The sequence below is a fragment of the Xenopus laevis genome, chromosome 5L (assembly GCF_017654675.1).
Source record: "Xenopus laevis strain J_2021 chromosome 5L, Xenopus_laevis_v10.1, whole genome shotgun sequence".
NCBI classification, from domain to species: domain Eukaryota; kingdom Metazoa; phylum Chordata; class Amphibia; order Anura; family Pipidae; genus Xenopus; species Xenopus laevis.
Genome location: NC_054379.1, coordinates 102,784,805 through 102,812,423, shown reverse-complemented (window position 1 = coordinate 102,812,423; position 27,619 = coordinate 102,784,805). Strand labels below are relative to the sequence as shown.

Sequence of the window (27,619 nt, the reverse complement as noted above, 5' to 3'; positions counted from 1 at the left end):
TTGTCATTTTTTTTGTAGTGGCTGAAGAGGAAATAAATTCCAACCCACAATTCAGTTATTTACAAGGTGTAAAACAACAGTGAAACAAAAATTCCAAAAGTTCTATTATAAAACACCAGTGGTAAAGATTTGGTATACATTTCAGGACAATTAACTTCAAACAGCTCACAAACATGCAGTCTTCCAGGTTCTTTAACTCACAACATCAGTGAGACCATATGTTAGACATCTCAAGTTGTAATAACATTGCATTGTTAGGTTTCTTTTTTTTTTGGTTCTTTTCTAATTCTGTATATGAAAGACAGTTAAGAATAAACACAATCTGGCGCTCTTACACATGCAAACAAAAACATGATTACAAACATTTAAAAAGGCATCTTGTTATAGCCAATTAGAACTGTGACTTCAAGCAATTTGTCTTTACAATTTTTTTCTAGAAAGTATGTATGTTTAGTTTTATAATGAGAAGGCTTATTTAGGCTGAATGTGCAGGTAAAATGTTAAATACTCTCCGAATGACACTATCATTCTCAAATCCCTAGGGATATAAAAGAAGTAGAACATACTAGACCTACAAGCTCAACCTCCCACATCAGACTCATTAGTTATTTTTCTACCTGTGCAATTTATACCGTGAATGGTAGTAGTACAATTTAATAATAATCGTCATCATGCTCTTGCATGACAGGCACATAATATAGGGTGACTGTTTTGAAGTACTGTACAACCATAACAGACACTGATTTAAGAAATAAAGGGTCATTTATGATTGCAACTGCAGTGTGCAAAGTGCAGTTTGGGCTGCATATCATCAAAATGAAACTTTCTTCCCATCATAAGTGCAGATTCATGAGATAGCAAATTAGATACAAGCTGTGGCTAACATTGTGTGAGTTCCAGCTCTCAGTGTTAAAATGCCGTTTGTATGTGATTATTTTGGCAGAAGTCTACTGTGCCTGTTTTTGCAACCTGCCATGAAAACCCTAAAATTACCATTGTTCAGGGATGGCGGTAGTTCCAGGGTTGTCTATATTGCTTTTTAATATCTAAATAAAATTGAATGATAAAATAGCATAGGTTAAATAAATAAATTTTAATTATTTTCTATTCTTTTCTTGCTACTTTAAAGTGTTAAAACAGACTAAGATCCATTAAAATTTGAATTGTATAGCTGCTTTTACTATTTTAGCTGTGAGTGCATTCATTATTTTACTTTCTTTACATGAGTGCTATTGTGTTGAATTACCACACAAAGGCAAAATAGTTATAAATAAAATGAAAGCAGTAAATACATTTACTGTGTATTGGAGAGTTCTATGCGACTGTATTAAAACACTATGGGATATGTTATATGGAAACACATTATCCAGAAATCTCCGTATTATTGGAAGGACATCTCCCATTGATTCCATTTTAATTAAATAATTCAAATTTGTAAAAATTATATTCTTTCTCCCTATAATAAGAAGACAATACCTTGTACTAGATCCTAACAAAGGATGTAAGTAATTCTTATTGGAGGTAAAACAGTTGTGTTAATTCATGTTTACTTTTTTTTTTTTTGTTTTAGGTAAGGTACAGAGATACAACCCGAGGTCCCAAGCAGTTTGGATAACAGGTTAAATACATGTTCCTGGAATGGCTCACAACTTAAATACAGGGTGGATCCAATTCTTGAATTTTAAATCTATTTTTTTATTGACTCCTTTCTTTAAAGTATAAGTATGGGACTTGTTATCCTTAAGTCTACTAGAAAATCATGTAAACAATTAATAAACCCAATTGGCTGTTTTCGCTTCCAATAAGGATTATTAGTTTGGATCAAGTACAAGGTATTGTTTTTTTTTATTACAGAGAAAAGGGTAAAAGTTTTTTTAAGTTTATTTGGAAAAAAATGGAGTGTATGAGAGATGGCCTTTCCATAATTTGCAGTTTTCTGGATAACGGGTTTCCGGATAATGGATCCCATATCAGAGAATTTATGGGTTATGTCTTAAATGAAGCCAGTGAGACTTTTAAAATGTACTACCAGGTAGGTTATATGACAAGCCTCTTAACTGGGTGTCTTAAAGAAGGAATTGATTTATTCTTCACAAATCACAGATTAATAATACAAGTGACAAGGGTTTATCTAGAGGGACTCTGAGCATCTCTTACCCAATACCACCCACGTATCACAATCGCACACATTTTTTTTATGCTATACATTTATTGAAAACCAAAAAGAAACCTCTATTGTATATAGAAAATATACAGTATCTAAAACCAGGGAAATTCTGATAATGTCACATAACATTGCAGCGCAATGCTTTCTATTTCTATTCTATTTCTGAACATTTCTTCTATAACACCATGCTAGACTGCTACAGATTTCTGTAACTGGTTTGATAAAACTGAGCCAGACTTGAAATTAAGCCTGGAATCTAGGTATATAAATTTCTAATGTTAGCAAAGCCAGCACATAATAATATCTTATTGTTCACTTAACTTGAAGTGCTTGATCTTATCAATAAAATGTGGGTTTCATGCATCAAAAGGCTGAAGGGCAAAGTCATTTTATTTGAATCATCCCAGCAAAGATATGGAATACTTTGGGACCAAAAACTGAAATGAAGCTGAAAGAATTTTTCACAATTTTAAGTTTAAGGGAACAACTCATAAAACCATTCATTGCTTCCTTGCAGTGATGCATTCTCTTCTCTCACCATCATTTATAGAAGACAAGATAAGCATTTCCAATGATAGACTATATTTTAAATTGTCACTATGGACTTATGCTGGTGCACCTTAAGTCAAGTAATGTCATTTCTGAAGGACAGAATAGCTTTCCTTAACTAAGCAATAATAAAGCATGTCACATAAAGCAATAGCATTATTGCACAACTACATCTTCTCAAGGCATCAGCTTAATTTCTTCACTTGTTGTAAGTTTTCATTTTCCACCACCTTGTATTAGTTACTTTAGTTAGTTATTACAAATTGCATGTGGAACATACTTATTTGTATTCAGGCAAAGTCTCAATATGGGAGTACAACAAAAAAAGCAGAGCTCTGCTTATGTATTCCTGAAATAAGGGAATGCACCACATGGTTTTAACTGGTGATGAATGTGAATATTTTTAAAATCTTTTTTTTAATATAATGAATGTTATGTTTTAACTTTTTTTATTTTTCTGCTGTGGAGTGCCCATAAAATGAGTTTCTTTTTCTCCTTTTTGATACAATGAGAGGCGCAGGCAGGGAGACAGACCACCATCTAAATAAGGTGCTCAATACAAACCAGACTGCCTCCCTGCTCCAAGAAACAGTCATTGTGTCAGTTAAACTGCTCAGTAAGGCTTTTTAAAATAAAATACCTTTCTTTTGTATTTTATTTTTTTAATGTAACAGTGTTTGGGAAGGCTTAGCCTCCCCAAACCGTAATGAAAATCCAACCATGTTTGGTTTTCATGTTTAATTAGAAAATTACTTTTATTACAGTTTTTATGTTTGACTGACAGGTCCCCTTTAAATAAAGATGTTTAGTTAGATAGATTTTTTTTTACCCATCATTCCATTTTAAATGTTTCTAGTTTTTTCTCCTAAAGGAGAGATCAGTTAATTATCACAACTCTATAATGTCATTAAATATTGTACATATATTGAGCTAAGTCACTGAGTTTCAAGGACAGATCAGAGGCATCCATTAGGCTAGTTCTCTCACCCATACTATGCCAGTCTCTATATGGGTAATGGAACGAGTTACTAACATTCCACCAACTATAAGAGTCATCAATACACTGACCCTTTCAGAACATACATGCGCGCCATGTTTTCTGAAGGAGATAAAATGAGCAGCGATAAAATGTAGCATGTGCCATTTAACTGGGAAAGCTAAACCTTTAATAAGGTCCAAAGATTAATTAATCATGCAATAAAGAAACCAGACAGGCTGAAATAGAGACAACAATGGGACATTGTAGCCAGGCGTATAAAAATCCCAAATTATATATAAACAGTAAAAAAAAAATCAAAAGTGATGGGACCATTTAGGGGTATTTTAAAACTGCAAGTTCAGTGAGCAAACAGCAACTTATTTAAGTGCAATTCCAATGGTTTTCTCCCATAATTCCAACTTTGTTAAAGAATGCATAATACAGATTTTACATACTGTAGTTACTGTATGCTGTAAATTTTCATGGTCTGGCAACATTTTCCGTGTTCAGTGCGAGAGCAACATGTGCATCCAATTCCTTAAACTCAAGTGCTCTATACTTATAGATGTAGGATGCTGTGTGTAACTTGAATCTATTGCCTGGTGATAGCTCTGGGGCTCCTCTGCATCATAGGCATAGCAGCTTTTTGGAACAGGAGGCAGGCAGCAGTGGCAAGCACAACTTTATAGAATCACAAGAGACACATTTTGACACAAGTATCTTTAATTATTGGGGTTCAAGGCTCAAATGACTGCTAGGAAATCTGTGTGCATGCAACTGTGCTGCTGGTTGTAAATAACTCCTTTAGTATCAGAAGGTTGTAAACTGGTTGATAGTGATGGGCAAATTTATTCGCCATGTGCAAATTCCCGCGTTTCACTGCAGGCGAATAAATTCGCGAAACTGCCACGAAAATTCCCCGGCGTCCAAAAAAATGGACGCCGGCAACCAAAGAGGGATGCAGCATTTCGCAAATTTCTTCGCCGTTTTGCGAACTTCGCTAGAAATTTGCGAATTTTCCCGCAAAGCAAAACGGGACAAATTCGCCCATCACTACTGGTTGATAAGAACAGAGGAAAAATTATTTTTGAACTGTTATATGTTGTATGTTTACACAACAAAGGAACCATTATATGAAGCCTTCTATTTTAAAATATACTCCATTTCAGTAATGTAACCATTGATGCCTGATGATGACACATGAGTAGTGATGAGAGAACAACAAAAGCTGCCCTTTCACCTGCAGAAATGTATTCACAAATCCGTGCAAAAGAGTCACTGTATGTTTTTGTTTTGCTTTAAAAAAGAACTGGAAAAAAACATATACTGTTCATTTTCATTAAGTCCTGTCACACATACAGCATCAGCTGGCATTATAGTGAAGGGGTAGGGTCCCCAGCTTGTATTAATGCTAAGGTCCAGAAATAAGATGAAGGCTACTTTTTTATATATGTGGATAAAAAATTGCAAGAAACACGACAGGACATGTTGGAGTGTGAAACATACATTTCTTAGTGGCCTAAATTTCAGGTGATCACATGTACGATCACATGACACATTTTTCTGCCCAACTTCACCTGTGGAGTTTTTCCCTTTTCCTAAATAATTCATTACTGTTTGCTGTCCTAAGGATGTACAGTACAGTTACTCCAGGTGAAAGTGAATTCAACTTGAGGGCCCTAAATTAATTTAACCTTCCCGGAGAATGTATAAACAACTATAATTTGGACCTGATCTCATATTCTGTCAAGTCTTCAAATACAGTTTTTTCAAGAAGTGTGTTGCTTTGATAGTTTAAATTCAGTTATTTGGAATAAAAAGAGGACAGTGTCACTGCACATGATGTGACAGCTGCCGTTTCAGCAAAGAGAAACATCACAGTAAAACATGTAAATGGAACAAAAACTGACAATATTCATCCCAGTTACTAAAGAGCTTAGCTTTGTAATTGCAAAAAACACTTTACTTAATAATTCAGGATTCTGTGATATACTTTGATTGTTCAGGATTTTGGTAGCAATTCATAATTTGACTTCTATAATGTTTAATTGTTTGCACTCAAAAAAATTCAATGTGGGTGCATTTACATTTAGTTTTATATATATATATAGATGTGTGGTGTGTGGTGTGTTCACTGGTCAGCCTTTCAGTGTTCTGTATGTGATACTAAGGCTCCAGAAACAGGTGGCACATTAACAGCAACTTTCTGGAAGTTTATTCAGCAATGAACATATAACCTAACACCAAACATCAGGGTGCAACCATGCTGTGCAGGAAAGATAGAGAGAGAGAGAGAGAGAGAGAGAGACATAGCAGAACAGTCACTGGAGAAAAACTGCTGAAGGTGCAGCACAGCGCCCTCTATATTACTCCAGTGGTAAAGTCACAGACAAATACACTACAGTGTGTGTGTGTTTGCATTAAAGCCTTCATGGAGAGACAGAATGCCAAGGGTTGATTATTTGAGGGTTGATTATTTTAGCAATATTACATAATTTCTTGCCAATACCGCCTTGGCTGGCATCAAAGCCAAAACCACAGAAAGTCAAGGCTTCCGTTTGAACTGATTGACAATACTTTTTCAGTAGTAAATTCAATTTATTTTTTCTACATGCTTCTTTCTTTATAAAACTTCCTTATCAAATGTTTGAAACCTTGTCTTAAGCAGCTATTAGCTTCTAATAGACTTTCAGACTCAACCACGTATATGTATTGACAGAAAGCATGAGGTAAATTATATTTTTATGAACAAAGAGATGATATACAGGATATAAAGTAAAAACAAAAATGAATATTTCAACAGATGAAGTATATTCTACAGACAGATAAAAAATAAATTTAAAGAAAGTTCAAGAGGGAAATAGGGGAAAAAACATTAGCTTGAGGGGAAAAGTTTAGGTATTGATGAATGCAGCCCTTGGAGTATTGAATAAGCTGTAAAAGAAAGCTATCCAAGAGAATATGAGTAATTATTTTAGACAAACTTGGAGTGATCAGAAATATATTTTGTCCGTTTTCTGTGTAAGTGAAGAGTCATGGGGAGAACCACCATCATATTATGTCACTTTATGTTGTTTAATTTCTTTATCAAGTGCCGACTGAATGAATTACTCTTAACCACACAATCTGCAGGAAACTTCAAGTATGTACAATATTTCTACAGGAATACATCATGTGGGTATATTAAATGATTTTCTGTTTCAAAACCAAAATCCTATTACTTAATGATTTAATTTAAAAAGTAATCTGCTCATCTTCAATTCACTCACTCACCTAGTTGCAGCCTTTTTTACTTTTAGTATAGAGTTCATATATGTATGCATGATTTTCCAAAGTATCCCAAGGAACCTTGCTTTTACTGTGAATGCAATGCTATGAAGAATCAACAAGTCTAACTTTATGTTAAAAAAAACATTTTTGTGCAATCTACATTACAGATAACTGCTATTTTTGCATAACAAATAAATAGAAGTGTTGGCTGAAATTTGAATTTCAAAGACATTTTATGTTCTCTAGAATTATATAACTATTTTCAGAATGAGACAGTTAGGGTTGCACTGAATCAAGGATTCGGTTTCGGTTCTAGCACATTTTCTATTTGGATTTGGCATATGAAGATATAGATCTGGACACATAAATGTGGCAATTTTTGGACAAAGTATGTGCAATTTTTTTTTGTTCATATGGTTTGGCTTGGTATTTTGTTTTGTTATTATAAAGAAATCAGTATTTTGTCAATTCAAACCTATTTGTAGGGGTCACTTAGGCTATAGGCACACAATCTGAAGGCTCCAGTTGTTCTCAGCCTGCATATTTTTGCAGGCTGTGAGAAGCTGATCTGCACTCTACCCCTGCCGATCTGCTTCCTGCCCCTGCTCCATTGATTTAAATTTGATCGGCCTGTGTCTGCAGCAGAGGTCAGCCCAAATTTGGGAAAGAAAGCATGTCTGGTCTGACTTCAACTTCAGCTCTATTGTGTGTGTGCAGAGGTAGGCTAATCGGATTGAAATCAATGCAGCAGGAGCAGGGAGCATCAAAATTATGCAGGCAGAGGACAGCTGGAACCCATAGTAATTTATGGTTAAGAAGACAGGGTGCCAAAAACATGCCCAAGTGTATTATCCATAGTATCTATATCCATGGTTGACCAGTGAATGCTAACTAATTGGTTATTATGGGCTATTGTACCTGAGAAACAAAAAAAGTGAGTATCATTGGCTTATTATGACATTAGGACAGTTGTAAAGAGACTCTGTGCCAGTGTACCTAATGATTATTGTAAGGACATTTTTTAAGAATTGTATTTATTTTAGTGAAAACCTGAGTGAAGGCAATCTAAGCAAAATATATTTTTAAATATTAGGAGTTGGTTATTATAATAAATGTATCTATTGCTTGTAAATCTATACATACAGAATATGGTAAATAATCTATAAGATATAACCAGAGTTATAGGATTTAATGTAGAACCTGCACTGAAGTATAACCTAATATAATGTAGATAATGGATTCATCTAATTTTATTTCACTCTATGAGGAGGAAGCAAAGGAAGGAAGAAGCAGGTTACTTAAGTTAAGTAGTACAACATGACAGCTAGCAGTCAGTGAAAGTTTGGCGCTTTGCATGATCCTTGTTGTGAACTAATAAAGGTTGCTGAACTGCTTTTTCCTTTCTCTTCCCCTCTGTGCAATAATCCCAAAATATCAACTACAACATGACAGCTCGCATATTATGATGTGCAATAATAGGTCCCACTGAATGGAAAGATTATGTTGTATATAAAGCAATGCTTCAACCAAAGGGATCTGAGCCCTCCCACCGTCTACATAAGGACATACACATAAATATATATTTTATTCATTTTAATGGAATACAAAACACTAAGATATCTGTTGGTGGTCAGATGTATTATTAGTCATGCCTGTGTTTGTAAGCTAGTAGTAATTTATAAACCAGGGGCCCCCAACTTTTTTTTACCCGTGAGCCACATTCACACATAAAAGGAGTTAGGAGTTAGGAGTAGCACAAGCATAAAAAATGTTCCTCATGGTACAAAATAAGGGCTGTGATTGGCTATTTGGTAGCCCCTATGTGGACTGGCAGCCTACAGGAGGTTGTTTGGCAGTACACATGGTTTTTATGCAACCAAAACTTATGCAATTCAAAAATAAGCACCTGCTTTGAGGCCACTGGGAGCAACATTCAAGGGGTCGGAGAGCAACATGTTGCTCATGAGCGACTGGCTGGGGATCTCTGTTATAAACTATAGATGGTACTTTTTGGTTAAGCAACAACATAGTTATAAAGTGTAGTAGTTAATACCATTACCTGTTGACCAGAGGTATTAAAAAAGCAGTTATATTCTTAATCTACTCTACTTTATTCTTATCTACTTTTTATTATTCTATCTATTTCTATCTTTGTTAATTTACTATTTTTGTAAAATCTGTGTAGGGCCCTATAGGGATACAGGCCCTATAGAGTTAATCTTTTCACCATTTCCTTGGGTTATTGGGTAGAATCCCTGTTACAGAATAACCTTTACAGTGATAGGCTGAGAGATTTGATCACACTGCTCTGACTCACTCCTATATAGTGTGTGCAGGGAGTGGCCTCTTCCTCCTTTGTCTCTGGATGTGATTCCAGCTGGATGTGCTCAGGGGGACTGAGTGCAATAGGCCCAGAAGAAGGCATGTGTCCAAGTCGGGGACCAGGAAACCCCGTGAATGAGGAACAGATACACAAGGGCAGACTTGTCATGGTCTCTAGGAGAGAAAGGCAGATAGGATAGAGAGAAAGAGCAGCTGAAGATCCAACAAGGATTTGCAGAAAGGGAGTAGCTTCCCAGAGGCTTTATGTGTTGCCTCCAGTCAGGGACCTCAGTGAAGAGGGACTGTAGGGTAGAAGCTGCTTGCCTGACAACTTCCAGGAGGGAAAGGTTGTACTGCATTTGCCTCTGTACTCTCTATGTGAGCCTGCCTTTGATCAGTGTGAACTCTCAATATGCTGTTTTCCTCAACTCCTGCGTGAGTACTGAAACCTGTGGTCATTTGCCCTTTTTGGCATAATAAACCGTTCCTGATTGTTAAGAACCTCCTGGCGCCCAAGTTGTTTTTGTGTGCACAGTAGCCTGGGGGGGATGTAGTTGCACTACACCATAGAGGGAACACTTCCACTTAGCGAAGGCCCTGCCCTGGGTGTAAGTCGCGTGTAACCCATGCTCTAGTGTTCTAGCTGGTGAATTAACCCCGAGTGGTCCAAATAGGTGTTACATCTGTTAAAAAAAAAAGCAGTTGTAGCCAATGGATAGAAGGTCCTCTAGCAATGTAAGGCATGTGTGTAGCAGTTTACTGAGTGAAATATGCATTGCCTTCCCAATTTATTTATTGGCAGCCCCAAAACAGAAACAAGTTGGCATGAAAAAAACCTCACATAGACTCTAATGTAGCTTGCATCAAAAAAAACTTTTTTTGACAAAATATTTGCGACAACGTTTTGCAAATTTCTCTGCAGTTTTGCTAATTTTTCTGGACAGATTTGCTCATCACTATTTGTTTATATACAGTATGTCTATGAACATTTCAATTCACCTAGGTCATGATATACAGTATCTAGTAGAATTATTCTAAAGAAACTGAACCTTCTGAATTTTTTTGAAAACCTTTCACCACACGCCCGAGCGGCTTCTTCAGTTTAACCAAGTAGTAGGGGATTCCCCTACCATGATCCAAATTGATCATAAATTGCAAATGTCAATGTTTTATGATTTGTTGTGAAACCGCCAGAATACGGATGTCAAAGCTGAACTGTATGATGCTGATAAAAAGTGTGGCTGACCCCTTGTACATTTTCTTTCATTAGGCAAAAACATTTAAATCTGTGCGTTCGTGAATGATCCTTTTAATACCCACAGACTAATTCTGAAGTTATATTTATTCTATTAAGAAATATAAACTAAATTAAAATATATGGCTGGATTGAAATTGTTGTGAAATACATTCACATTTCTTAAATGCTATAAAAGCAATGCCCAGGAATAAAGATTTGGAGGTTCTGACAGTGCTTTCTTTTAATCCAATCCAAAATTTACATTTTAACAGGAAATGTAACAAGAACAGGTTTTGCCTTTGATGTATTCCTCTGGTACTCTGCAGTAAAGGCCAACGTTATTTTGTCAGGCACTGTATATAAGGGAATATAATTTTAAATTACTTTGCAGTTCTCAGTATGAAATATAAATCATCTAGATATTTGTATATAAGAGTAAGTTATCAAAATACATTATAATTATTTTGCCTAGGACAAGTCGAATAAGAGGGAAAAAAACATAAGCCATATGTTCTTTTCCAGGGAAGTTTCAAATGGCCTATTTCAGAAAAGTCTTTTAGCGTTAAAATCTGAACACCTGTTGATAAAATACATTTCCATATATCAAGTCTGTGATATTTGACATAACTATTTAAATTTTAGCAGGGGGTAAATTAAAAGAAACATGCCACTATTTATTGCTGCATGTATAAGAATATACACTTCAAATTATTTTCTGCAAAAAAAAAAAAATATTTTAATAGATTAGCATGCAGTTGTATAAAGAGCTAAGTAATGCTCTTGAAAATAATAGAATTCTCAATTACAAAACTTTCACATTTTACGCTTAATGTTCATCACATTATTATTAGAATATAATTATTAAGAGCAATTAAATAGGATACTGAATGTTATCCCATTCATGAGTACAATGTTCTTTGTTACTTCATTATGTAGCTATTTTGGTAGCATTATTTAAAAGTGAGGTCGCTGTGAAAAAACACCCATAGACGGTTCATTGAGCTCCCTGCGAATGATAATGTTTATGATGATAATTACCACAACCATGTCATCAGTAAAGATCAAAAGGTATTTCTTAGGTTTAGTTTAAGATAGTATCTATCCACACAAGGGAAGATAGCTAGGAGGGAGTTTGAGACATTGGTCTAAATTGCAGGCCATTTTGAGAGGGATAAATATATTTGGATATTGCCTACAGACAAATTATTTTTATTTTTCCAAGGGGATGGAAATGATCTACAGCAGTGCTGTCCAACTGGCGGCCTTCTGCAAACCCCCCCACCCTTGTGTGGCCTCCAAATGAAAGTCTGTCTGCTTACCATGTGTATCAACTATAAGAGAAAAATCCAGAATCATCTGAATAGAGAAAAGTTGGACTTTTGCAACCTCGAAATCAACAGCAACATTCCAAAAGAGTGTTGTAAATCCCATTTGAATAGGGAATGAATACATTTAATATTATGACAGTTCCAAGATTTTATTAGACCTAAAGGGCTTGGGAGTGTCGGAGACAAAATTAGTTTAGTTTGGATTTTTTTTTACAATAGGCTTCCAACAATTCTGTTTGATACAGTAGGTAAAGGTATGTCATTGACCATGACATATTCATGTTAATATGTATACGTATTCTCATATACACATGTATAGAAGTATTTCTGATTAGAAGGGATCTTTAAAGGGGAATTATCACCCAGACATAAAAAGCTGTATACTAAAAGTCCTTTGCAAATTAAACACAAAACCCACTTTTTTTTTATTAAAATATCCATACTCCTTATAATGGTATTTACAAATCTCAGCTGTCAATCAAATATTTCCATTCAGTAGTTGCAGTGATACTTGGTGGTTCCCTTGTGGGACACCTGCAGCCTTTTTCCTAGATGCACACTTGTGCGCGTTCTTCCAGGTCTGGTGACACGTGTCTTTTTATTTGTCACGTCTCGTCTGCCGTTATTCTGCTTGGAGACAAATTCAAATATTTAAAGGTGCCTCGTCCTTTTGCTTACTGCCCAAAGTATGCCTATTGTACATATTTCCTGGGTGCGCTTCTAGTCTGTTTCTCTGTTCCCTGACCTTTGTCTATGCTTGACCACAGCTGTATCACTGCCGGAACCGACCTTTGCATGTTACTGACTATTCTTTCGGATACTGACTCTGTACGGACTGATTTTGGTTTTGACCCAAGACTGTTTCTTAGACCCTTCATTACTCCATTGACACGTTCTAGTTCCTTTGCCTTCCCAGAACTCTCACCTTGGTTATCTCATTTTAAGACCTGGTAGCATCCGAGTAGCGAAGAGCTCCTCCCGACATGAAAGGTAGCTGTTATACGTAGAAGTGTGTGCCGTGACGGAACTTTAATGCTTCTTTTAGGTTTGGGATACCAAACTTGACACTAGGGGGCATATTTATAAAAGGTCGAAGTTAAAAAAACTTCGAATTCAAAAAGACCAACCGAATGGAGGTCAAAGTTTTTTGGGGTCGAAGTGGCCTGACTCCGGCCTACTTCGAACCGTATTATTCGAAGTAGCGCTACTTCGATCTACTACTAATCAAAGTTTTTTTAACTTTGATCTTCCAAACTCCCCCAATTGCCTCCATACAGGTTCTAGGAGGTCCCCCATAGGCTAAAACAGCACTTCGGCAGCTTTTAGTTGGTGACTGGTCGAAGTCGAAGTTTTTAAAGAGACAGTACTTTAAAAAAAATCCAATCTTCGAATTTGACGTTTTTTCAAGTTCAAATTGAAGTTGGACTACTCCCTAGTCAAAGTACCCAAAAAATTGCAGGAAACTGCAGGAAATACGATTTAAATAATTTGTGTAGTTTAAGTAAAGTTTATTTTGCTCAACCAACTCAATAGAAAAGAATCTGGAATTATTTCTTAGGTTGAGAGTTACACTTTAATATAAGTTAAATAAAAATGTATAAAATTATATAAATGTATTTACAAAAGCTATTCATACACATATCTGCAGTCATAGCATATGTAAAATAAATACAAAACAACACTGAGTCTACACAGAATATATAACCGATATAAATAAAATAACAGATTTGGATATGTTAGATCTAATTCCTCTGCTTCTCTGAAAATCATCTGGTCTGGCATCGGTGTCCACTTTGCTGGAACTCCAGGAACTCTATGGGGCAAATTCACTAAGATTTGTAGTTGCGCCTGCGTCCGCTTCGCCGCACTTCGGCAGGCGTATTTTCGCCAGCGCTACGAAAATTCACTAAAATCCGAAGTTGCGCTCAGGGGAAGCGTAAGGTTGCGAAGTTGCGCTAGCGTTAATTCGCCAAGCAAAGCGAAGTTAGCGATGCTTTATTTGCATACGGCACCAAATTGAAGTTACAATGGAGGTATATGTAGCATCACTACACAAGCCTGGGAAACCTTCAAAACAGCAAATAAAATTTTTGTTTTGCCCTACACATGTGCCCACTGTATAGCGTTAGGCGCTTCGTCCTTTAGTGAATTTGCCCCTATAACATAAACCTAACCCATTGTATTGAGATAAATGCTGCCCATAGGTTTGTGTGTCAAGTTCTGATTGGCCAGTAACTGTTTAAATTAATCTTAGTAAACTGTGCATCTATTTCTGAGGCAGTACATTCAAGAATTAGGACAATGAAAGTTGGGAAACGAAGCTAGAGGCCAAAAGGACTTGATACACAACTACCCTTTATTAACTGTGTGCTAAATAGGATGTGTTTGAATTTGTTGCACCCTGATACTATCTAATATAATCTAATATATAAATTGCACAACATCCTAAAATACACTACAATTCCCAATATACATTGCTAATATTACTATGCCTGAAAGAGGGCAGAACTGACATGATGGGAAGCATCTATAATGCAGAAACTCCGCTTGTGTAAGGAACTTTTGATGTACATGGTGCAGATCTTGCAGTTGGACATGAATTGTGTCTGGGACTTCTACAAAGGGCTTGAGCATAACTGTGCATAGCCTAAATATAGAGGATATACAAAGTAAGCTGTATTACAGATGATTTGTAATATAGCATTAGCGCGGTGACATTTTTTTGGTCACGCCCGTTTTTTTGGTCACACCACCTAATTACCCTGTTCATTTTACAAAATTTGGCAGGTTATAAAAGTTTGAACATATTTCTTTGTTTTTTTTTCAGTTATTACAGTTTTGCTAATGAAGATGAATTGTCCTTTAAGCTGTAAGTCCAAGGTTTCCCAAGGGACCTGTTATCTTATCTTGTTACAATTAATTATTTCTTTATCTCCTGCTGTAGCTGTTCTGGGCTCTCTGCCAAAAGCCAATTAAGTTAGAAACTTTGTTTCTTTTTCTGGCTGTTCGGTGCAGAGAAAAACGGGACTTTCCAGTACAAATGAGGGGAATGCAAGTTGAACTGTCAAAAGAGGGACTGTCCCTCTAAAACGAGACAGTTGGGAGGTATGCAAGTGTTTGCACTCTAACTTTGCTTATTTCCTGGGTGCACGGGTAATCTGTATTTTGGAAAGGACCAGCACTCCAGTTTTTCTTCAAATAATGTGTTTTATTTCAACATGCTGTATCCAACGTTTCGGTCCCAACCCGATTGGGACCGAAACATTGGATACAGCATGTTGAAATTGTTTTTGCTCCTGACGAAGATCCCTGTGGGGGATCGAAACTTTGAGGCTTAATAATAAAAATTTTTTGTTTTTTTCACTAAAACCCTGTGAGTGCCGCAATCCTTGTATATGTGTATATGTGTGCCATCTGTGCTATTAATATATTTCAAAAATGCACACTGCTGCATATACAAGAAGCAGAATGTAAATAATGACATACATGTTGTAAAACTGTAAAGTCAGAATACTGATAACTGCACTTGGATATATTATACGATACTAAATAAAATAGCTTAGCTGTTTTATATACTGTAGGTCTAACATAGTATTGGGCAATTTCCATTTGATCCATGGTATCCATTATCCGGAAACTCATTATCCAGAAAGCTTAAAATTACAGGAAGGCCATCTGCCATAGACTCCATTTCATCCAAATAATTAATTTTTTTTAAAATAGTTCCTTTTTTGTCTTTACTAATAAAACAGTTCCTTGTACTTGATCCAAACTTAGATATAATTAATACTGTTTAAATCAATTGTTGTAGACTTAAGGCAGGAATATCTAAATTACAGAAATATCCATTATCCAGAAAATTCCAGGTCCCAAGGAGTCTGGTTAAAAGGTCCCATACCTGTAATATTTTATGAGGTCAATATGCAATACGTATATGCATTAGAAGAACTTGGAGTTATTTAAGGCACTACTGTATCCTTTTAATATATTTAATTTATAAAGCGTCAATGTATTCTGTAGTGCAGAATACAGTAAAACTACATTGTTTAATTTGTAGTTGCTAAGTGATATTCCTTTTGTAGCCAATGCAATGAGAAATATCTTCTGTCAAGAATTCATTTTAAAGCTCCTGACTTTTGAACAATACTTCCAAATCCATTCTTATAAAAGAAGCTTTTGATAAACTACAAGAGAAGAAGCTGTTGGCTGACATAGAAATAATACTCACATACATGTTAAAAGAATCAGTTAAAAATGAAGACGGCAGTAAAGCCATCTTGTCCTTTAAAAGAAGCTAAACATGTTTTCTAAATAGAAAAATATATATAAAGGGCACGACTATGACTAGTTTAGTTATTTCACAGTAGTTTTTCTTGGAAACATTCTTGGATCTTACAAATGTGTAGATATATTTTCATCTGCTACGCAAAGTGCTTAATGAGCATAATACTGACCTTATACTGGTGTTTTGTTATTAGAAACCATGGTTTTACTCATAATGCAAGCATTAAAGCAGGCATTAAAGCACCGTGAGCTTCGAGTTTGTAGGTTGGCATGTCGTAGGGTCTTCTTTTGTTCTTGAAAACAACAATTTATAGATTGTTCATGTTGTTTATCCCCTGGTACTTTAAAAGAGCTTTGACACCTAAGGCCATCTTTTCCTTCTTTGTGTCTATATTTGAGGTTTCAAAATAAATCCTAGTAGACTGTGACATTTGAAGCAGAAAACGTAGCTTGAAGAGGAACTGTAGATCCCTGTAGCTTTTCTCAAGTCAACAAGTATTATCTACTTTAAGGGAATTACAACTGCCTTATAAGATTACTTTTCGGTAAAAATATAAAATACTTTATTTTCTTGCATAATATTCAGCCAAATTTTAAAAAAGGCAGGATGAATTATAAATGTTTTTGCATGTATATCTGTAGCAATTACAGGACATTGCAGGCAATTAGGTAGTTCTGGTTGATTTTATTTAATTTACGCTCTGAAAGCAGTTATTTTAAAGCTGCTACTGTGTTCCAAATAAAACATGGATGAAGAATAGTTCACTTTGCATCCTTGCATGTCCATACCATGGAATAGCATGACAAGAAAAAAGTTTAGGGCAATTGATGGACATTATAATATTTATATACTGTATGTAGAAATATTAAAAAAAAAACAATAGTTAAGAAAATTGAAAATGGTTTAATCTCATTAAATACAAATACAATAAAAAATGTGATTGCTAAAATAATTGTTTAAAGAAGAAAAAACTTGATTACCATTTATTTCAAAAGCTGAAGTTACACTTCCCATTGACCTATATGGCATCTGAACATGTTTAAGCAAAATTGCAACTGCAAATACCGTGCAAATATGAAAAAATCTGCCAAATGTGTGCTGCGTGGTTATCATTGATCCTGTTTATTCTTTGGCAATACATTGGTACACTGGTATACATACATATGTTTTAATGTTAAACTTTTGTAAAGTTGTTGTTGTAATGCTAGTTAAAAAGGAACCCACTGAGACCGCTATCAAGTACCTTTCAGTGAACAAGGTCAGCCCTAATGACCCTGGTCTTCACCGATGCCCTTTTGGAGCCCAGGACTTTCTGCTTCAGAATTGACAGGGAACCTGAACACATCTAGGATACTCGCAGTAAAGACGAGGAGGGAGCAGAGATCAGAGCCAAGGCCAGGCAAGGTTAATATAATTCGTGAAAACGTTCGAATTGCTCGATTTTTTTTTTAGTGAAAACATTTGAATTGCTCTATTTTCCAGTGAAAATGTTCGAATTGCTCGATTTTTTTAGTGAAACTTTCGAATTGCTCGATTTTTTCACGAAAACGTTCAAATTGCTCAATTTTTTTTGTGAAAACTTCGAAAAAGATTTTTTGTGAACTTTCCAATTTCACGATTTTTAATGATTTTTTTGCTGGCCCAAATTCACCCATCACTACTTATAACCTCTTTCTATTTGATTTCATCAAATACATTTTTTTACATACTGTATGGGTTTTTCATACATGTGCTATTGAATGAGAGAAGAAACTTGAGCTCATAAAAAAAACAACTTGATCATGCTTAAATTAAATTTTTTAAATAAATATAATAAAACCTCAAACTTTCCCCATGGTTTAATGATTACATTCTATTTACCAATTTAGTTGCACTTACCACATTTTTCCAGTGACGTGCTTCCTATGAACTGGCACCCAAATGCACACATTTTATTTCTTAAAGCAGAAGGAAAGCTACCAAAGCAGTTTATTGCCAATAGATTAGCCACAATAGTACAAGCTATAAGACTATATTTACTCTTCAGAATGCTTTACCATACCTTAGTAAACATCTCTAGAAGCTCTCTCTGTTTCTTTAGAATAGCAGCTGTCTGTTATTAGTGTTATTAGCTTAGTGTTACATCACTTCCTGCCTGAGTCAATCATAGCTTTTGGCTCAGATTATAGCAGGTAGGGGAGGGGGAGAGAGAAAGGAACAAATTGAACATGCTCATGCTCTAGCCCTGGAGGTTTATGCTGAAAACAGGAAGACTGATACAGAAGTCCATTTATACACAACAGAAGGAAAAAAATTATATGGTTTTTTTTTGATAGAGGGCTCAAAGCAGCATTCATAATAGACTCCATAATATAACACGATTTCCAATGTATCTCAATCCAAGGACAATTAGCAACATTTATATTCTATTATGATATTCCTACTTGCTGTTTCAGATTTGTAACAAATTTAGGGACACGCAAGGCAGACAAAACGGATGCGATACATTGCACCTGAAGTCACTGCCAGTGTCCCCATAACAGCCAATAGGATCACTGTTGATGGGGGTCATATGACACACTATGCACTGATTGGTACAACATTGATAAAGCCCGCTGTTTGGGGGCGAAACGCGCATTTTTAGAAACTGGTTAGGCAGGGCGCCATTACAGACCAATTAAGGGGCAACTATTCACGATCCGGGAGGGGATACTCTGTGGGTGAAGGGGTTGGCTGGGGAATGGATTGTTGGGCAGTTTTTTGTTCGATCAAGTGCCTTAGGCTAAGAACACGCAGACTTAAAATCTATACAGACACCACATGTGGATTAGCCTTTTTATGCTGTGGGTGAAGGGGTGGGCTATTTAATTGATCCTTGGAAGCGTTCTTGTATCCTCCAAGTGCCTGAGACACAGTTTCTACAGAGCAATAGCTCAAACAGACACTGCGTGTCGATTTGCTTTTTTACTGCCTGGGAGGGGATCTCACATGGGTGATGGATTTGAACCTGGGAAGGTTAATGATTTTATCTCCCAAACCACTAATCATTACCTAGTAATACCTGTGGATATGATATATTATACTGTTTCAGGCAGAATAACTAATATCCCATACAAATCCTTTTTCCCTACTCCCGACCAATTGTTTGCCCCTGGTCAATTTGCCTCCCTGTCACTAACCCTGGTTTTAATTGCTGGCGACTGAACAAACAAAAAGTTTTAAACAGTTATTAAAAGTTATGTTTTATTATATTTCCATATGAGACTTCAGATGTAACTGATGGGAGGGTGCAGTAATATGGGTCAGTACTTTTTCAAACATACTTCCCCTTAAAAATACTACCACAGATTTCAGACTAAATGGCCTACAATTATCTCTGAGAACTGAATAATGGAAATACATCAGCAATTTGCCATTCTCTTGATACCATGCCAGAAATCAAAGAATAATGGGGCATTGCCATATTTTGCTTTTTTAATTGCCTTCTTACATTGCTACAGTACAACAGTTAACAAGTAAGAGTAAGAGTAAGACACAGAAAATCTTTTGAACAGAGATACCTTGGAATAGAGCTTTGAATCCAGGGGAGCCAATACTATCATCTGATTGTAAATGTAGCCACATCTGGTTGCTCATGCTCACAATCAGGTCAGGGACACTGGATCCAGTCAGTCTGTATATATCAAATATAATTTAAAAAAACTGAAAAGAAATGTAGTATTCAGGACAGCCAATATTTCAATTTCACATTAGTAGTAATGTGAAACATAAAGTTATACCAGTTCATGTCACATAATATACATTGTTTCACTACAAATTACATGACGATTAGCAAAAAATAAGCATCAGATAAAATACATAGTAAGTCTTTGATTTGGTGGTTAAAAGCTGCACATTGGCATTTAACATCAAAATTAAGTGCTGCAGTAATAAAATATTTTTTTTCTTTTGAGATTTACAGATCCAATTTTTAAAAAAAAACTATACAAGGTATGTTTCTCTGGACACCTTCTGGTCACAAGAAGGTGGCCAGAACTGAGGAATCGGAGGTATTCCAAGCAACTTGATTTTGACATTTGGGACAGTATTAATGAACTGACACTTTTATTAAGGCTAATGGATGTGACCAAATATGTTACATATGACAGCTTTCAGTAGATAGCACTGTGCACTATTTGTTAAAAAACGGAACAAAAAAGTACAAATGGAAAATTATTCTGAACAATGCACTAAGGTTGGAGTTCCATGATATGTATAAATATATGTATACGTCTACATATATGGTCATGGAACACCTTGTTAACTTATAGTATCCTTTTATTTTTCAAGAGGGGGTACTTTATTCAATATATAGATGGTACTTTGTGGTTAATCAGCAATATAATTAATAGGGGGTCCATTTACTATCAAATTTAGATTTTTTTCCACGAATCTCTAAACTTTTTAGTACTATATTTATATTTGCCATATTTATATGGTTGTGACTCTTTTCACAGATCATATACTTACACGTATAAAACGGATCGTGTATCACCTACTTTTCCTCCATCCCCTATGGTTAAGGTGTCATAACCCCTTTCCAGTTCAAACACTTCAAAAGAAAGCTTGATCACCTATGAAGGATGAAAAACATTTACATGTTATGCAAATTATATATTTTACACTTTTATCTGTGTAATAGAATTAAATACTTCAGTTAAAGAGACTGGATAATGCAAGACTATGCAAGAGATAGGTTGGAGGGATTATAGCAGTTTAAGGAGATGTGTAAATAAAAACAAGGGATTAGACTGGAGACATGGGGAGAAGATGGGGTGAGATAGTATTCCTGATAATAAATTACCATTATTACAATGAAGCCTGTCTAACAGTAACTATAATCATAATGCTGCAATGAATAATGCAAATGACAAAGTAAAATTTTTTAAAATGTTTTAGGTTTGAATGTTTTAGGAGGAGCAAAGGGATTTAACAATATCTGCAATCTCACTTTATGTGGGAACCTGGCACTAAACGAATTAGCAAGGACTGCACATAGTAGAGACTATGGGGGTTATTTACTAAACTCTGAATGCAAAAATCACGGAAAAATTTGTGATTTTTTTTTTTAATAAAATCTGACTTTTAAAAAATCACAGATTTTTTTGGACTTTATTAAACCCTGAGGATGTAAAAGTCAGAATCTTAAAATCCGGCATCTCAGACCTGTTGAGGTTGCATATAAATCAATGGGAGAATTTCCAATGCTTTTTTGATGTGCGCTGGGTTTTTGTGCAATACCTGTACCCTGAAGTTTTCGGGTGAAAATTCTGAAAAAAAAACCCCGCAAAATTCTGATCTGATGAAAAAATGGTAAAAATCAGATTTTTTCCGCAGAGTAAATATTCGGGAAAATTTAATAATAAATAAGCATAAAAAACCAGTGTGGATTTGAAGAGAGTTTGTAGCAGAAAATATTGAGATAAATTCCCTTTTTTTTTTTTTTTTTTTTTTAGACAAGACATTGATTAATCAAATTTTCAAATATGGCTCTCCCAGTGCAAAGTTGGACCTGGGTGTATAAACCCCAGGTCTATCACATACAGGCAAAGTCGTAATTTATCAAAAGCATAAAGTTAAGCCAAAACGTATAGATTATCGGAAGAAAATCAACCCCGTTCACCGATGGCATCTCGTGGCTTGGGTGCATCGCCCCAAAACCTGTGTAATGTAGACAATGGCAGAAAATGGACAATCACTCCAGGAGCCAATCTGTGCCGAGAAAAGAATCTTTATTCAAAAGAGCTAAAACAATGGTCCTACGCGTTTTGTATCCAAAGATACTTAATCATAGGGACCTATGATTAAGTGTCTTTGGATACGAAATGCTTTAAGACTGTTGTTTTGGCTCTTTCGAATAAAGATTCTTTTATCGGCACGGAATGGCTCCTGGAGTGCGTGCCCATTTTCTGCCATTTGATAAATAACCCCCAATGTGTAGAAATTTCAAGACTTAAGATTAAGTCTCATTGGTCTACAAACCTCCCAGAGAACGAGGCCTAACTACTATTATGAATGGAAAAAGCTTCACAAAATGGTCACGTTAGGATTTTATACAGTTCCAATTGGCTAGAATGAATAGCTTAATGGGTTAAGCCAGAAGAAACATGGGTTTGTACACATCATGAAGTGTCTAGAAAAGAGTCCCTTTTAGAACTTGTAATGATTAATAAAACAAAACGTATCTTTAGCTCTAGTGTGATGAGCATTTGTGCAGTAGTGTTTATGATCTTTAAGCTTATGATGCAAAGAGTAACATATACATTTTTATAGTATAAAGATATTTCTGAAGCATACTAACTGGTACACTCTTGTCATAGTTTTAAACGCAGAGGGCACATCAAATGTCTTAAATTATATTTTAAAAAAACTATAAGGTCCAATTGTGCATTCAAAACTACAGGTAAGAAAAATGTAAAACAGAAAGGTCATTGCTGTGAATTATAAAACAAATCGCAAAAACCATTTAGCAAGATAAAATAGGACCCTTGGAAGTAGGCAGGTAAATTGACAGATGCATATAAAAAGAAAGAAATGGTATTAAACATTTTTCTGTTCTATATAAACCAACAAGAAACCAGTTAATGAAGACTTGCTTTTTAATAGACCTAATTCAATTAATGTAATAATAGGAGACTGGTTGGCACACAAGGTAAAAGTTTCAAGAAGACTAAAATATGTGGATGTAAACAAATGTTTAGGGTACTAATAAAGCTTAGCTTTACTCCCCAGTGCCATTATTCAAAAGACTATCCTCTTAAGGAGGCCATAGATGCAAAGATCTTATCGTATGAATCGAGGATTCGTACGATTTTCGGACTGTGCGCGGAGAGTCCCATCATTTTTCATCCGGCGAAGATCAGTCGTTTGGTCGATCGGACAGGTTTGATTTAGTCCCGACCGATCCCACCGGAGCCCATTGCGTTCTCAGTGTAATCTGATCGATCGGCCGAACGTTCAGATTACCCCCGATATAGCCATGCCGGTTAGTTGCATATCGGGGAAAGATCTGCTTGTTTGCCGATGTCGCCAAACGGGCGGATCTTTTCGTCTATGGCCACCTTTAGTCTTACATCTGTACTGTGGAAAGCTTTTGGAGGGGGTAGTAAGAAAAAAAAATATTGGACATATTCAAAGAACAGTACTGCAATTCACAATCAACCTTGTCAGACAACTGTAATTGACTTCTTGGAGGAGGTGAGCAGAAATGTAGAGCTTGGACCTGTAGTGATGTTCTTTAGAAGATTACTTGTTAAATTAGGGAATATTAGCCTTGAACATAGTATTTGTACTTGGACAGAGAAATTTCTGAAAAGATTACAAACAATAGTGATTAACATAACATTTCCTAGTTCTAACTATGTTGCTAGTGCAGTACCTCAGGGTCTGTCATTGGTACTTCGCTTTTTAATTTGTTTATAAAGAACATGGCATGGTTTGTTCTATGCCTAATTTTGCTGATGACAATAATTATACAAAACTATAGGCTCCCTGCAGGATATTTTCACTTTACAGCGTGATTTGAGTAATTTGAATGAATTGGCAGCAAACTGGCAAATGAGGATCAACATTGATAAAAGCAAGGTCATGTAGTTAGGCTAAAATAACAAGAATGCTATGAATGAATGGAATTGTACTGAATGGAATTGTACTGAGTAAGATTTGGAATCATTGTGGATAACAGATTTTGCAACTATAGGTAGTATCAGTTAGTATCTAAAGTGCTAAAGATAAAATATTACATATATAAAAAGGGCATTGACCTGAGGGCTAAAAATCCATTTTGCCTGGTACAGATTTCTGCTACAGTTTTGGTAAACAACACTTAGGAAGGCTATAAATTAGCCAATGACGCAAATGAACAATGGAAAGACATGCAATTAATATGCAATCTACTAGTAAAGGGAACAATTACATTTACATTTATAAGTTGACTACTGTCAAGTTGACAGTAGTCAACTTATAAATGTAAATGTAATTGTTCCAGTGTCAACAATGTCAACCTAAATTATTATTTACTTTGCCTTGTTGGTCAAGATAAAATTTTCTGCAAAATGTATACATAATTTATACATTAGGATACAATAAAACCTATGGTATACCAGTGCATTATCAATGTGAATATAGTCTGGAGTATTCAGAGTAGAGATATTTACATGTGGAATATATCACATGTCAATATTATTGCCCTTCACTTCAGGTTATAATGTTTGCTAAAAACTTGTGTCTATGAGTCGTGTACATGTTGTATATACTTTTTTGAGAATCTTTCAGTTATACAGACATGCATTACAAGAATAAGTGAGACAGTCGGTTTAGTTTTCATTGTTACTATACGCATTTGAAAGACTCATTATATTATGGTTGTATTCTTGCAGATACTATTCAAGGAAAGACAGATTAATGGGAATAATTCGGAATCCAGCCTGCATTCTTAGATTATAAAATTGATTTATCTGTGCATCATCTAGTCTTGGAAAAAAAATCTTGCATTATATCTTAAGAATTCTATAAATATAGGATAATTTCAAGTATATTTAGCCACTCTGCACTGATTACTGAAAACTTTGTATAGCCATCAAAAAAAAAATTAAAAAAAATATATGTATATGTATATGGAATCCATCCAATTTTTGGATGTACTGGTGCACAAGGATTGGGAGTTAAATTGTCTACAGACCAAACTCTACCAAAAGCCCACCGACAGGAATACCTTGCTTCACTACAGTAGCAGCCACCCTAAACACCTCCTCCACTCACTCCCAAAATCACAAATTCTGCGTGCCATAAGCATCACGAGTAATGGTCGGGAGAGAAGTATAGCTTTGGATAAAATGGCCATTCAGTTCTTGGCGAGAGGTTATCCTGTGCACTTGATTGAGGAAGCCAAACAATGGGCTCTGTCCTTGGATAGGAATGAGGTGTTAAAGGGAAAAATTAACCAGGATGGGATGAGCAAGAGCAATGAAAATGTACTATATTACACTACCACATATGACGTACGTACCCCCTTGATAATAGATTCTGTATTACAGCACTGGCTGGTTGTGAAAAGGGATAAGGAATTAACAGCAGTCAACAGAAGCTGAATCCTATTTGGACACAGAATAAACAAGAACCTTAAGAAACTGCCATCATCTGCCGATCCGTTAAGCAAATACAATACAATGCAATGGGGGATGCAGAAAACTGGTTCATTTAAGTGTGGCAATTGTGTAATGTGCAATATGCTTATTACTGGGGAAAATGTTTTTCATCCACATACCGGTAAATTATACCTCATCAAGCATAGGCTCACATGCATCTCACGCAATGTGGTCTACATAAGTAAATGCCCATGTGGACTCCTTTACAGCGGGAAAACAAATAAACAATTATGGGAGAGAATTAGTATGCATCGCTCTACTATCCGTGCAGCACTAGACCTTAAACCCAGACAGAATACGAAACAGGATATATCCAAACAACCGGTAGCCCAACACTGGTTACAAGCTAAACATCCAGCTTCATCTTTCAAATGTTTGCCTATAGAGGAGGAACTATTGACCGCATGTTACTCCAAAGGGAGGCTTTTTGGACTTTTGAATTGGACTGTGTGTCCCCCAGGGGTCTGAATGGTGCATTACAATTGAACTGTTTTTTACAGGATAGGCGATACATTATACAGATGGAGGTGTATGATATGTATTTGGAGACTATGTTGATAGGATCATTATGCTTTGAACATGGGTTGCATTGGACTCGATAGAAATACTTTGTAAAAAGTTTTCTTCATATATAACAAATCTTCCCTTATTCAAAAATTTAAGTAAAAAACCGCTTAATAACAACATAGTCACAGGGATGGCATTTGAACTGTCTTGCTAAAATGATGAAATATGAATTGAATGTAACAATTGTTTTATTTATCTTATCATATTTATTACACTATTCACTTTTATATAAGCAAGTAACACATGAATTTTAATATAAATGTACATGGTATCTTATTCACCTTTAAATTATTAGTGATAATGCACATGCACTTTGAGACATATGAATGTATTAGATCACAATAATTACAATATCAGATGCACTAGTCACTTTAATAAGGTGATGTCATTCCCTTAATTGATTAATCACCACTGGCTATTTAACTTTGTTGTAATGTGGGTGTGGTTGCCTTGAGAAAGGTCCCAGAGGGGACCGAAACGTAACGTTGGCTGTATATGCACTTCAAAATACAAATTTTTGACTTGTTTCATCAAAACTCCCAGTGTTGCTGGTCTTTTTGAATGCTACATACGTTTTTTTCCATGCACATAGTTAAAGCGGTGTGCTACCCTGCACAAAAAAAAAAATTATATTGCTTCATTATACATTTTACAAAGGGACTAATTGAATGAATGAATCACTAATTTAATTATTCAAATGCAATTTTAGTGTAGGACTGGCCAGATACGGGATGCTTTTGACATAGTTGGCCAGCTTAAATATATTGCAATATATGGACAAACAATCTCTGTTTTGTTTAAAGGGTAAGGCATTTTTCAGTAGCAGTATGCACAAAATGTCTCTGTCTATTGATGATGGGTTGAGTGAAGAGGACTCTTGTATTTGTCTATATGTATATATTAGGGATGCACCAAATCCAGAATTCGGTTCGGGATTCGGCCAGGATTCGGCCTTTTTCAGCAGGATTCGGATTCGGCCGAATTTTTCTGCCCGTCCTAACCAAATCTGAATCCTAATTTGCATATGTAAATTAGGGGCAGGGAGGGAAATCGCTTGACTTTTTTCACAAAACAAGGAAGTAAAAAAGGTTTCCCTTTCCCCACCCTTAATTTGCATATGCAAAATTGGATTCAAATGTACTGTATATATACATAAAAGTTTGGGAACCCCTCTCGGCCTGCATAATAAATTACTCCACTTTCAACAAAAAAGATAGTGCTATGTCTTTCATTTCTCAGGAACATCAGAGTACTGGGGTATTTTCTGAGCAATGCTTTTTAGTGAAGCAGTATTCAGTTGAATGAAATTAAATCAAATGTGAAAAACTGGCTGTGCAAAAATGCGGGTACCAATGTAATTTTGCTAATTTGAAAGCACTGCTCAATACTGCTCAATACTGCTCAATATTGATTACTGGTAACACCAAATTGGTTGGATTAGCTTGTTAAGTCTGGAACTTCATAGGCAATAATGAGAAAAGGTACTTAAGGTGGCCAATTGCAAGTTGTGCTTCTGTTTGACTCTCCTTCTGTTTGACTCTCTCAAAAGATCTGAAAACAAAGATTGTTCAGAATCATGGTTTAGGGAAAGCTTTGACTTTTCTGAGACTCATAAGCGAGTGTGGGAGCTGCTAAGCGAGTGTTGCATGTGAATTAAGTGTTACGCAGCGTTAAAAACCTTGAATCGTTGGTGTTTGCTGTGCATGCTGGGAGTGCTGGGTGCAAGAAGTCAGTAGCAATAGCAATCAATC

The 27,619-nt window shown here is 35.6% G+C and overlaps 1 protein-coding gene across 1 annotated transcript in view; it reads right to left on the bottom strand.

Annotated features, from left to right (window-relative positions):
* LOC108716186 (CUB and sushi domain-containing protein 1-like) overlaps window positions 1-27,619 on the bottom strand; it is an 882,106-nt gene that overhangs the window by 263,786 nt on the left and 590,701 nt on the right. The window contains exons 11-12 of the mRNA XM_041563770.1: window positions 20,626-20,729; window positions 19,677-19,789 (exon numbers count right to left, since the gene is read on the bottom strand). Coding sequence (XP_041419704.1) covers window positions 19,677-19,789; window positions 20,626-20,729 — 217 coding nt within the window. The remainder of the gene's footprint in view (window positions 1-19,676; window positions 19,790-20,625; window positions 20,730-27,619) is intronic.